Consider the following 14793-nt stretch of genomic DNA (forward strand, 5'->3'; position numbering starts at 1 on the left):
ATAGACCCACAAAGAATTAGAAAACAAATTCAATTTTGATAAATGCCCGTATCTATTGTGTGAAATACCGCAGTGTGCCATCACAGTAGCAAGATATGTGACCCGTTGCCACAATAAAAGGGCAACCAGTGAAGAACAATCCCCATTGTAAATACAACCCATATTTATGTTTTTATTTTCCCTTTTGTACTTTAACTATTTGCACATCGTTACAACACTATATATAGCCATATTTGAAATCTCTATTCCTTTGGAACGTTTGTGAATGTAATGTATACTGTTCATTTTGTATTGTTCTTTTCACTTTTGTTTATTATCCATTTCACTTGCTTTGGCAATGTATATATGTTTCTCATGTCAATAAAGCCTTGTGAATTGAATTAATAGGGATTTCAATGGCCAATGAATGGTCACGTGGTCATGCTGCGTTACGCAATCCCTTCCAGAAATCAGGGCTGGAGTCCAGAAACCTGCCTATTTTCCTCGTAATGTCAAAGCTATACGAGAACAAGTTAATTATCTCACACAATATGTGTAATGTTGTGCGTCTTATTACAGTAATGTATGCTAATGTTGGGTTTTTGAGCTCGTACCCAATTGACTCCCATTCACTCCTTGAATATGTGCGCTCCTTGTCCCAGAATCGTCCAGAATGCACCGCGCGGGCGTTAATACCAATCGAATGGAGTTTACAATTTCATTTCTTAAAAGTATCTCGGGCTAGCCATCAAATTCGCAGGGGCTCGGTAGTTAGCGCCAGTGTAAAAATTGCTTGAGGGAGCTAACGTAATGACATCGGTTGGGGTAATGTGGCAATTATTTTAAAACAGATTAGCATGGAATACGATGCCTGGTTTGCTGGCTAGGATAGGAAGGTAAATTAAGCTACGGAGCTAGCTAGCGTAGTTGACATTGGCTATCTCAATTCAATAACTTTGAGACCCTACTAGCTAGTTAGGGCTAGAAACAGTATACAGCTAATGTTAGCTAAACCAGTCGTTTGCTCAATTATTTTGGAGGACACTGGCTATCAAGATATCTTCTGTTCAAAGTGAGTTTGTTTATTTGTGCACTGTGATGCAGTGGTTTTGCTACGGAATTAGCTAGTTACCTACGGCAGTAAATTAACGTTACCCGCTAGTCAGCGTCGCGAGCGTTTGCACACCGCAACTGCGGTTTCGCCTGTAAAACCGTGCGTTTGATTCACTGTGGATTTTTTGGACTGATTGTGTCTGTCATTCATGGGCCGGGGCACTCCCTAGGCTTTTTTTTCTCCCTCTGCTAGAGTTGGTTAGCAAACATCTGGGATGCTGATGAAAGTAGTTGAACAATACTGGAAATCCAAATAAGTGAGACCAGGTAACTCACTGAAACTGATCAGCAAATCACATATTGACGATCACTTCCTGCACCCTTGTCCAGTAGTTAGCTTTCAATGGCAATTAAAACTTGAAGACTGGGACCCATATGTCTACCATATTCGGTTCATAGGGTGGTACGTTAGTATTAAAGAGAAGAACGTTCTCCCATTTGTGTCTCATTGCAGACTCGAATTGCCATGGAGGGGATTGTTGGCGGAAATTTGCAGAAAGTGACCCCGTTAGCTCGAGAATTAACCCGGATCTTCAACAGCTATAATAAACACTCCATACAACTAAAAAATAATCTGAAAGAGACCAACGCATTTTTCCGGGAAATAAAACAGAACTACAGTAATGCCTGCGCATCGTCCGCCAGCTCAGAGGCAGCTGCTCTGGAGGCAGGTAAGATGTGCACCTCTGCGGATTTGTTACCTATATAATTATAGTTTTCCTTGGCATCACAACATAATGTAGAGTAAAACTCCCACATTTCTCAGAATACATAATGCTTAGCTAAACATGGGTAGGGTTAGGCCTTATTGAATGTCACACACTTCAGTTCTTGAGGTTACATTTATCCATGGTGGCTTCATGCAGCTACATTACTTCATCATATGCCTGTCATTGAATGACCCTGTGATTATTTTACATTCTACAGTAATTATCATTTTATTGTCTTACATTTGGATCGCAATCAGTGATCGTGTGGGAAAGGAAGCAAATGACACAAATGATAAAGAACATGAGAAACTAATATTTTATTCACTTGTATGCCAATCCTGACTAGCATTTGAGAAACTTACATTCAGAAAAAAAGTATGCATTTGCATTTACTACTTACTGTATGTCGCTCTGGATATGAGTGACTGCTAAATTACCAAAAATCTCACACTAAAAAATACAGATTTTGCCTTTGTTGAGAGTGACCACTCAACAAGCTCTTGAATTGTAATATGATTGTTGCTTCCAGCATAACGCCCATCAACAAGCCCCGTAAACATATCTGACCACAAACAAAGGTCTGTCACTCTATACTAGCCTTAGTTTGAGTGGAAACTCTTCTGATTGTGGTCATTCAAGGAGGATTGGAATCGGCACAGCGGACTTTATACACATCCCATAATGATCTAATTGTGAATGTGTGCAAGTTCTGCTGAGGTAGGGCATTTCCTAAAGAGCCCACAGGGATCTGACCTGTACTCAATCTATATACAGTGGTGGGATGGCAAAACAGGTGGATAGCTATTAGTGAAACTGTCTTCTGAATGGGTGATGAGGTAGGCTTAAGTGTCTTGTTTCCTCTCTGGGGAAAAAAACAAGACTGTTCTCTCCCGGAAAGAGATGTCCTTGCCAACACGTAGACTGTAGAAAATGCATTAAATAGGATTTAGAGGGAAAAAAGGAAGAGATTAGGACCAGTTAGTCTTTCTCAACAATATAACATGATAAAGTGCCACAAATATGCAGAGTTTCCCACTTAAGGAACTGAGGCTAAAAGGAAACATGTACTGGTGGTGATAAACATAGAAGTAGTCACTGCACTAGTTGATTTGGGGATTGCCTGACCTCGAAGTAAGTGGGCTGATGAGCAGGGTGTGGGCGTGATTCTCACCTTCCTGTTTAGGAGATTAGTTATTTTGAGCCAAGGTCTGCTGGTGGTGAGGAGGAGGAGTTTACCATGTCCGGAAGCCACTTCACCATTCATTTTCTGGATTTGGGTTCACTCAAACATTGTTTGAAGATTTGTTTTACTATTGACAGGTGCAACTGATTTCGGGATTGTATATCGATTCGCTGTCCATAAATGTGTCAACTGATGTATAAGTTTGTCTCTGAATTGTTTAATCAAACTTTTTGCTGCTGGCTCCTGATATCAGGGCATAAAAACTACAATCTGTGTCATGAATTATCCTAGTGTGCATGTGTGCCCAGCTATATCCGGACCCAAGATTTTCCCTGGCTGAACTAGCTGGCTAGCTGAACTATGCTTGTTTTTGTCCTCATTGCCTAATTTCATAAACACTGCACCCTCAACTTCAAAACTCCTTTCGTAGTTATACAAGTATCAAACAAAGAAATGTACTGCAAAGGAACTTGAAAATGATTTGTTTTGTTGAAAAGTCATGACCGGTTCGAGCTATCTGTAAGACAACGGTGGCAAAGGATATCATTGCTTCTTAACACTGATCCAAGTTCAGTTTTGAAATCCAGCGGCGTCATTGGCGTAGGTTTTGCTAAACGTTTCTTACTGGTCTTGGAAATGTGACGGCCTCTCCTCGCTTGGCTTAATGGGATATGTAGTGATTTTGCCAACACAGCCAGATTTGTACAGTATTTTACTCTTCTCCTTTTTTAAAACTCTTTGTTGATTTAAATCAGACTTTATTAGTTTCATGAGTAATCCAGGAATGTCACAAGTTAACTGACTCGAAAAAATAGCAACTCTACAGAGTGTCAATGGCTATTAATTAATGGCTAAATTACTTCCGGACACAAAGGGTCTACTGAGCTCCTCCTCACTACTGTATACGGCTGTCATTTAAGCCCAACCTTCCTGTCCCAAAGGGATTTCAGTCTATGAAAACTGAGCTACGGCGCTCTGTGTTGAATTCCAAAAATTCTGCCGCGCAAAAGTTTGTAGAACTATGTAGAGAGCTACTCTGTAGAGCAGGGATGGGCAACTTTTAATGGGAGTGGGGGCCACAAAAAAATCTGTACTCATCATGTGAGCAAAACATTTTAACAACCCCCTCTTGACAGCAGAGAGAATGCGTTTTGGAGTTAATTTCCTGAAGGTCTATACATTTTGCCATGGGGCATAGAGAGAATGTTGCCGTTTTTAAAGCAAGTTTGCTGCAATTCTACACATTCTGTCATGGGGCGGAGAGAAATGTTTGCAGTTTGGAATATGATATCTGAGTGAAAGTGACTAACGTAATCGATGGGGGCCCCGAATTGGTAATTTGAACATGATTTCTATAGGTTTAGATTGTTAAGTTGGCTAACTTAACAATCTAAAAAATGTTAGCAGACATGGGCTAATTGATTGCCCAAAAGTAGGAGGACCGCTAGTTGTCCATTTTAAGGCAGCGGTTCTCAACTGGTGGAATTATTCACATGAAAAGGGTGGGACTGTTGTTCCCTTGTCGTACATTTACTCTCAATATAGCATTAAAAGTAGTTTTTCAGATAGAATTTTGGCAACAAATAAAATCATGATGGGAATATTGGGTTGTGACTGAGACAACCTGGTTCAATTTGGGTACCGAGGTAAAACCAGTTGAAAACCACTGCTTTAAGGTGTTTGGGCTTAGTATCTCCACTAGTACACACACACACACTTACATCCACATTTACCAATAATCTTTTTCAACATTCTCATTCTTTCAATCTAATCCATCTAGAATGTCAATTTACATGGGAAAAGCCAGTCTAACCATATCCTTCCCATCAAGTGGGCCTATACATACATATTGTATCTTTGTCAAACCTTCATAGTAAAGGCTAACAACAAACCACAGTGGTTGTCATGCTAGATGACATGCTTCAAGCTCTAGTAATAGTTTGACATTTTTAAAGTGAAAAATCTGAGTCTGTTATTGTGGAATTGCCCTGTAGATTACAGTAGATTAGGTATATATTTTTTTATGCATTTCCTGTGGTTCAATTATTCATTGGATAGTTCCTGCATGTATAATGTTTTAGGTCAAACACTAGACAGGTTAATACCAGATTAACAGTTGCAGAGCAACAGGATGGTGAAAGAGGGAGAAAAGAAGGGGTGGGGAGGGAGAAAGGAGTGGTATTCCATTTCTGGCCTCTGTTCTTTGTCTGTTTTAACTGCAATAGACAATGACTCAGCATCATGGAGGATTATGACCACTTCCTGTGATGAGCCAGGATGAATTGTTTGTTGTTAATATGGGTTGCCACGGAGATGGGTCAGGAGATAACAGATGAGTCTGAGGGGCTTTGAAGTGAACACAATAAATTATCCCTCAGGCCTTTCATATGCCAGAAGTGCAGACAGAGCAATGCCAGACACCAGTTCACAACAGGTCCAGTTAAAGCTGAAGCAAGTTATTTTTGTATTGTAAGTCAATCATTGGAATTTGCTCAAAGATAAAGTGGAGTGTTTGATGGTGTTACATAACATTATAGTGTATTAACAACGTATGCAGATTGTTTCTAGGCCTAATACCTGAAGAATAAAGGTTCTTTCCTTATCCCTCAGAAGGGAGAGGCACAATGACTCAAGCCCCCCCCCTGACCACCAGCACTATTCCCTTGTATACATCAAATCAAACTTTATTTTTAACGAGACTATATACAGGGGGTACTGGTACTGAGTCAGTGTGCGGGGGTACAGGTTAGTTGAGGCAATTTGTACATGTAGGTAAGGGTGAAGTGACTATGCATAGATGATAGTTAGCAGCAGTGCACAAAACAATGGGGGGGCAATGTAAATAGTCTGGTGGCCATTTGATTAATTGTTCAGCATTCTTATGGCTTGGGAGTAGAAGCTGTTAAGGAGCCTTTTGGTCCTGGACTTGGTGCTCCGGTACCGCTTGCCGTGCGGTAGCAGAGGGAACAGTCTATGACTTGGGTGACTGGAGTCTTTGACAATTTTATGGGCTTTCCTCTGACGCCGCCTATTACATAGGTCCTGGATGGCAGGAAGCTTGGCCCCAGTGATGTACTGGGCTGTTCGCACTACCCTCTGTAGCGCCTTATGGTCAGATGCTGAGCAGTTGCTGTACCAGGCGTGTTGTACCTTCTACATGTTGTACCTTCTCCTCCCAGGTCAGCTGAGCTGCATCTTTTTCCCCCGGCATGAAGAGGAGTTCCTGCACAGCAGCGTGGGCAGCGCCCCCTTCATCCTGGTACTTGGCCAGGACTGCGCCGCGCGCTACCAGCTGCTCAACTGCCTGCTGGGGGAGCGGCTCCTGCCCCTAGGTCCCGTGGCGGGCGAGGCCTGCAATGGCGTTCATGGCACGGCCTGCAAGAGGAGGAAGCTGTGCTTCACCCACGGGCGCCAGACGCGGCTCAGCCTGGCGCTGCCCGGCCAGTATGAGCTGGTGCACCAGCTGGCGGCCCACTGCGGGCGCTGGGATACGGTGCCCAGGGAGGATCTGGAGATCCAGGAGCAATGTGAGGACCCCGCCCACAGACTGGCCGAGCTGGAGATCACCCTGCACCACCCTCTGCTACAGGTACACCAGTGTTTCTGTTATCCTTAATTGCTTCTGCTAATTGTTTCTGCTGGTGTGAAATGTGTTAAACAGTTTTGATTAGCGATGCACCGATATGACATTTTTGACCGAAACCAATATTTTTCTTGCTGCAAAAAAAAAATGCCGATATAAAACATTTTAGTGGCCTTTTAAGTATTCTTGTACAGTTAAATAGTTAACACACACACATGGACGCAGCGGTCTAAGGCACTGCATCTCAGTGCAAGAGGCATCACTACAGTCCCTGGTTTGAATCCAGGCTGTATCACATCCGGCCCTGATTGGGAGTCCCATAGGGTGGCGCACAATTGGCTCAGTGTCGTCCGGGGTAGGCCGTCATTGTGAATAAGAATTTGTTCTTAACTGATTTGCCTAGTTAAATAAAGGTTACACACACACCACACTGACCAAAAAGTTATTTTGTTGGCATTTACATATGCCCCCATTACCAGTAAAACATAATCAAAACGTATTTCTTTCACTTACTTGCTGTGCTGTTTCGTTGTTCAGTTTGTCTCATCCAGGATATCTATGGAACGCCGTTTGGGTCTTTGCGTGTCAAAAAAGATACGTCAAATAACACTGTTTGACGTGTCAAATAAGCTTGTTGACCTATGACTGCACGTCACATAATAATTTATCACGTTCATACATCTTTTACTTAGTTATTACAAATTGATTACACTATTACTCGTATTTTATATGTCACAATGATTCATTGATACGTACGCTATGATGCTGGTAGTTGTGTCGCGCACCTACAGTGCTGGTCATTAAAAAAAAGCTAGCTAGTTGATGGATGCAAACAATGTTCTTCCACAAAAACATAGCAAAATGACAATCTGTTTCAGTAGCTATAGTTGGCTAGCTAACTTAATAGTGTGTCATCTAAAATAACCCTAAATTATAAGACAGTTCTTATTTGATTAATGGTGGTCGGACCCATCTGTGAAGCTAGCCACAATATGGATTAGCCGCAATAGTGGACTTTGTGGTTAGCCTTCAAAATAAAAGTATGTCATTGACAGTGACGCAAATGAATACAAATAGTATAATTATGCCATAATTGAATAGACCATGCTAAACGAGGTTGGAATGTTATGTTAATTTGACAAATTGTTTTTTGTTGATTTTATAATCTGTTGACGTAACACTGGACGTATTATACTTTAGAATTGCATTGTGGGCATACTTATTTCACTGTGCAGTCTTACCCCATGTCATTGATCCACAATCCATAGGCATCAGTCTACTCAGTGACACCCAGAGAACATTACTGTCGTAGCTCTTATTGCGGGACTCTGAAAAAACTGGGAATTGAGCCACATTTATTGTCAACTTATGTATATTGAACACTATTCCTGAGAAAAAACAATACTGTGTGAATGTTTTGGAGTCTGATAACTCTGAGGAGGATGCTGGGGGGAAAAAATATCTTGGGTATTGAGTAGACTGACACCCCATTTCATTGATCCCCAATCCTTAGGTAAAGCTGTACAGTGCAATATGAATGTCAATACACACCATAGGCTGACTGGGGAGGTGATTTCACGCAGTCCCGCGATAAGAGCTACAACGCTAATATTTGTGTAAACTCTAAACAGTTGTGTTCTGTGTCACCAAGTAGACTGATAACCCATTTCATAGCTTCACATTCCAACCTTGTTTAACATTATATAGTCTAAATATGACATGATTCCTTCTGCATCACTTTCAAAGAGGAACTTTTATTTTGAAGGCAAACCGCAATTTCCACTATTGTGCCCTATCCTTATTGTGGCTAGCTTCCCAACACAACCCGGTTGAGCCTCACTAGCAAGATGAAGCTAGCCGGCTGCTTATAATGTTAGCTTTGGGCAACAGGGTTAAGTAGCTGGCTAGTTATTTATTTTCATGAACTGAAGTACAATTTCAATAGGCGAGCAAGTGGCTACCTAGCTAGTACTTACTCACAAGCATTCCTAAATCATTGCTAAGAATAGTGAAAATGACTGCAGTTTCTACTGGTCATTGTTTTCAGGCTGGTTGTATTGGTGCTAGCTAGGTACCAAGCTAAAGCTAGCTAGCTACCCCAGAAGTTGCGGTCAAACAAATAATGCTTTATTACCAACGTGGTATTGTTAACACATTGTTCGTGGCCGGTGTTTGCTTGTTTGCAGACTTTTGTACAGCTTTGACAGTGCTACTGATAGTAGTGGTGGCGCTTGGCTTGCTCGTGCAAATTCAGAACACGCATTCTATAATAGAACTGTTATTTGACGTATCTTTTTTGACACGCAAAGACCCAAACGGCGTTCCATAGTATGTCGTGAAACTGTAACTCCGGTAGGGCAATATCTGGAAAAATAGCGCACTTAGTAACGTTAGTGTGTACTGGTGCTCGACCAGTCGCGAAAGCCAACATCACCCACGACAGAGAGCGGTTGATTGTCAAGGGCAATAAAATCCATTATCTTGGCGTTAATGGATTTCGCCTTAGAGTTGTCTCGCTGAAGTTTTCTTACTCTATCAAATGACTGCTCGACTTGTTGACTGCTCGATCCACACAGCAGACATTATGTGTTCGGTTAGGAATGTTGTGTTGAACGTGTAGCGCAAAATGTTAGCTTTGGCATCAGTTTTGCACCGGCTTAAAACTAGACATCGGGCTGATACCGATGTTGGCATTTTTAGCTAATATCGTCCAATTCCGATATGTTCACTGATATATCGTGCATCCCTAGTTTTGATGGCCTGATTTAAAATAACTTTTTATTTCTCAACTTTATTTGAATATTTATGAAATGCATATTGTTATATTTGGTAGCACTTATTTGTTTTTCTTCAACTCCAACCACCATTCGATGCGTGGAACGGATATGGGTAGGGCTAGGTCTACATAAGGGTGCTAATTAAAAAAACTCGTAAAGCTTATTAAAGAGCAGTGATACTATCAAGAGTAGTGGGTGGGTTCCTTCTCATTTTCCTTCTCAACTGATTCCATGCACCTGCAAAAAAGATAGCTCAGATGTGTGAGAGCCTTTTGAATTTCTCAACTGGTAATTGAAGAGCTCCTCCATTCAAGAACATAGGCAGCGGTAGGCAGACTATCAGCCCGTCACTCAACACTTTGCAATGTGAGCTGGAGGCAGTAAGCATTTGGAAAACGCAGAACATTTGGAAAGTATTCAGGCCCCTTGACTTTATCCACATATTACGTTACAGCCTTATTATAAAATGTATTAAATAGTTTTTCCCCCCCTCAATCTAGAAGCAATACCCCATAATGAAACATCAAAAACAGGTTTTGGAGTTTATGCAAATGTAAACTCAGCAAAAAAAGAAACGTCCTTTCGCTGTCAACTGTAAATATTTGTATGAACATAAGATTCAACAATTGACATCAACTGAACAAATTACACAGACGTGATTAACCTGTTGGGTCTAGGGGGCAGCATTTGCACGTCTGGATAAAAAAAATGTACCCGATTTAATCTGGTTACTAATCCTACCCAGTAACTAGAATATGCATATACTTATTATATATGGATAGAAAACACTCTAAAGTTTCCAAAACTGTTTGAATGGTGTCTGTGAGTATAACAGAACTCATTTGGCAGGCAAAACCCTGAGACATTTTCTGACAGGAAGTGGATACCTGATGTGTTGTATTGACTTTAAACCTATCCCATTGAAAAACACAGGGGTTTAGGAATATTTTGGCACTTCCTATTGCTTCCACTAGATGTCACCAGCCTTTACAAAGTGTTTTGAGTCTTCTGGAGGGAGATCTGACCGAACAAGAGCCATGGAACGGTGATGTCCCATTAGACACCTGGCGCGCTACTTCATGTTGGGTACCCTCGTTCCAATACGTTATAAAAGACTATGCATTCGTCCACCTTGAATATTATTCATGTTCTGGTTAAAAAAGGCCCTAATGATTTATGCTATACAACGTTTGACATGTTTGAACGAACGGAAATATATTTTTTCCCCTCGTTCATGACGAGAAGTCCGGCTGGCTTACATCATGTGCTAACGAGACGGAGATTTTTGGACATAAATGATGAGCTTTTTTGAACAAAACTACATTCGTTATGGACCTGTGATACCTGGAAGTGACATCTGATGAAGAGAATCAAAGGTAATGGATTATTTACATAGTATTTTCGATTTTAGATCTCCCCAACATGACGTCTAGTCTGTATCGCAACGCGTATTTTTCTGGGCACAGTGCTCAGATTATTGCAAAGTGTGATTTCCCAGTAAGGTTATTTTTAAATCTGGCAAGTTGATTGCGTTCAAAAGATGTAAATCTATAATTCTTTAAATGACAATATAATATTTTACCAATGTTTTCTAATTTTAATTATTTAATTTGTGACGCTGACTTGACTGCCGGTTATTGGAGGGAAACGATTTCCTCAACATCAATGCCATAGTAAAACGCTGTTTTTGGATATAAATATCAACTTGATAGAACTAAAAATGCATGCATTGTCTAACATAATGTCCTAGGAGTGTCATCTGATGGAGATTGTAAAAGGTTAGTGTATCATTTTAGCTGGTTTTATGGTTTTGGTGACCCTGTCTTTGACTTGACAAAACATTACACACAACTCTTGTAAATGTACTGTCCTAACATACTCTAAATTTATGCTTTCGCCGTAAAACCTTTTTGAAATCGTAAAACGTGGTTAGATTAAGGAGATGTTTATCTTTCAAATGGTGTAACATAGTTGTATTTTTGAAAAATTTGAATTTTGACATTTATTTGGATTCAAATTTGCCGCTCTTGAAATGCACCTGCTGTTGATGGAGTGCACCACGGGTGGCACGCTAGCGTCCCACCTAGCCCCAAGAGGTTAACAGATATTGAATGTGTCCCTGAACAAAGGGGGGGGGGTCAAAAGTAACAGTCAGTATCTGGTGTGGCCACCAGCGACATTGAGTACTGCAGTGCATCTCCTCCTCATGGACTGCACCACATTTGCCAGTTCTTGCTGTGAGATGTTACCCCACTCTTCCACCAAGGCACCTGCAAGTTCCCGGACATTTCTGGGGAGAATGGCCCTAGCCATCACCCTCCGATCCAACAGGTCCCAGACATGCTCAATGGGATTAAGATCCGGGCTCTTCGTTGTCCTGTTGGAAGGTGAACCTTCGCCCCACTCTGAGGTCCTGAGCGCTCTGGAGCAGGTTTTCATCAAGGATCTCTATACTTTGCTCCGTTCATCTTTCCCTTGATCCTGACTAGTCTTCCAGTCCCTGCCGCTGAAAAACATCCTCACAGCATGCTGCTGCCGCCACCATGCTTCACCGTAGGGATGTTGCAAGGTTTCCTCCAGAAGTGACGCTTGGCACTCAAGCTAAAGACTTCAATCTTGTTTCTCATGGTCTGCGAGTCCTTTAGGTGACTTTTGGCAAACTCCCAAGTGGGCTGTCATGTGCCTTGTACGGACTAGGGGCTTCCGTCTGGACACTCTACCATAAAGGCCTGATTGGTGGAGTGCTGCAGAGATGGTTGTCCTTCTGGAAGGTTCTCCACAGAGGAACTTTGGAGCTCTGTGTCAGTGACCATCGGGTTTTTGGTCACCTCCCTGCTCTAGGAAGAGTCTTGGTGATTCCAAACTTCTTCCATTTAAGAATGATGGAGGTCACTGTGTTCTTCAATGCTGCAGAAATGTTTTGGTACCCTTCCCCAGATCTGTGTCTCGACACAATCCTGACTCTGAGCTCTACGGACAATTCCTTTGACCTCATGGCTTGGTTTTTGCTCTGGCATGCACTGTTAACTATGGGACAGTCATGTCCAATCAATTGAATTTGCCACAGGTGGACTCTAATCAAGTTGTAGAAACATCAAGCATGATCAATGGAAACAGGATGCACCTGAGCTCAATTTCGAGTCTGAATACAAATCTTTTTATTTGTAATACATTTTGCAAAAAATGTCTAAACCCGTTTTCACTTTGTCGTTATGGGGTATTGTGTGTAGATTAATAGATGTTTTTTATTTCATCAATTTTAGAATAATGCTGTAACATACAATTTGGAAAAAGGGAAGAGGTCTGAATACATTTTGATGACATTTCCCAGCAACAGCCATGTACGGATTAATTTTAAAATCAAACAATAATTGTGACTTAGATTGTTTTCATCAAACTACATAACAACATAATGGTAGTAATAAACTGGGTAAATTTAGATGCCATAGGCCTCCTCACAATACAGGTGAATGCATATTCAATAGGATTGTGCATGCATTGTTATTGAGCTTGTTTTGGCTGATAAGTACAGTATATGGTTCTACAGATGACAATCTATTTGCTTTCCATTTGGGACTTATATTAGTCTGCTGATCAACATTTGCATAGGACATAATATAGGCACTGCTGTTAGTCTGAGAATATAAAATAACATCTATTCAAAGCAACTTTTTTTTTGTAATTTTCCTTCACTGTCAGGAAGCATCTCGAAACAACTCAGCTGCCAGGATGACATTTTACACAACTCAATTGGATAGTAATGCTATCTGTCAAGAAATGGGCGTGTTGTAACTTGATCCTATGCTACGACTGGATAGAGTGAAGCTGTAACTCCGCTTCCTTTCACATCTCTCTCCATTGCTCATATCACTTGGTGTTGTTCACTGCTGCTATGAGAAGTAGCTCAATGGCGATGCCGTTTGCTACCAAACCATAAATGTTCATAAGATGAAATGACGATGGACGTTCTGTCTGAAATGGCTCAAATCTGCACATAGTTTGAGAAGTGAGAACGCACACAGGCGCGCTGATCTACAGCTTTCTTGGTCCATAAACATTCCACCTTTTTATTTAGGAATTTTTAAACGCTTCTTTCTTTCCCTATTATGACAATCATCTAATCCGACTATCAACTGTCAATTTACAGATACGATTATGGCTGGTCAGATCAGCACACCAGTAAATACATTGAACAAAAATATAAACGCAACATGTAAAGTGTTCTTCCCATGTTTCATGAGATGAAATCAAAGGTCCCAGAAATGTTCCATATGCATAACGTTTATTTCTCTCCAATGTTGTGTACAAGTTTGTTTATATCCCTGTTAGTGAGCATTTCTCCTTTACCAAGATAATTCATCCACCTGACAGGTGTGGCATATCAAGAAGCTGATTAAACAGCATGATCATGTGCTGAGGACAAAAGGCCACTCCTAAAATGTGCAGTTTTGTCACACAAGACAATGCCACAGATGTCTCAAATTTTGAAGGAGTGATTGGCATGCTGACTGAAGGAATGTCCGTCAGAGCTGTTGCCAGAGAATTTAATGTTCATTCCTCTACTATAAGTCGCCTCTGTCATCTTAGAATTTGGCAGTACGTCCAACCAGCCTCTTAACCTCTTACATCTAGACGTTCCGCTAGCGCAACACCTGCTCCAATATCCAATGATAGGCGTGGCGCGAATTACGAATTTCTCAAAAATACAAAAACTTCAATTTTTCAAACATATGACTATTTCACAGCATTTTAAAGACAAGACTCTCCTTTATCTAACCACACTGTCCGATTTAAAAAAGGCTTTACAGCGAAAGCAAAACATTAGATTATGTCAGCAGAGTACCAAGCCAGAAATAATCAGACACCCATTTTTCAAGCTAGCATATAATGTCACAAAAAACAAAACCACAGCTAAATGCAGCACTAACCTTTGATCTTCATCAGATGACACACCTAGGACATTATGTTATACAATACATGCATGTTTTGTTCAATCAAGTTCATATTTATATCAAAAAACAGCTTTTTACATTAGCATGTGACGTTCAGAACTAGCATACCCCCCGCAAACATCCGGTGAATTTACTAAATTACTCACGATAAACGTTCACAAAAAACATAACAATTATTTTAAGAATTATAGATACAGAACTCCTCTATGCACTCGATATGTCCGATTTTAAAATAGCTTTTCGGTGAAAGCACATTTTGCAATATTCTCAGTAGATAGCCCAGCCATCACGGCTAGCCATTTAGACACCGACCAAGTTTAGCCCTGATCAAACTCCGATTTACTATTACAAAAGTTTCATTACCTTTGTTGTCTTCGTCAGAATGCACTCCCAGGACTGCTACTTCAATAACAAATGTTGGTTTGGTCCAAAATAATCCATCGTTATATCCGAATAGCGGCGTTTTGTTCGTGCGTTCCAGACACTATCCGAAATG

At 40.9% G+C, this 14793-nt stretch overlaps 1 protein-coding gene across 1 annotated transcript in view; it reads left to right on the plus strand.

Annotated features, from left to right (window-relative positions):
- Positions 1-641: 641 nt before the first annotated feature.
- The window catches only part of dstyk (dual serine/threonine and tyrosine protein kinase), a 47239-nt gene continuing 33087 nt past the window's right edge, over positions 642-14793 (plus strand). The window contains exons 1-3 of the mRNA XM_082959268.1: positions 642-1359; positions 1547-1763; positions 6165-6574. Of these exons, the coding sequence (XP_082815394.1) occupies positions 1559-1763; positions 6165-6574 (615 nt within the window). The 5' untranslated portion in view covers positions 642-1359; positions 1547-1558. The remainder of the gene's footprint in view (positions 1360-1546; positions 1764-6164; positions 6575-14793) is intronic.

This window comes from Salmo salar, chromosome 12 (assembly GCF_965601325.2).
Source record: "Salmo salar chromosome 12, fSalSal1, whole genome shotgun sequence".
NCBI lineage: Eukaryota > Metazoa > Chordata > Actinopteri > Salmoniformes > Salmonidae > Salmo > Salmo salar.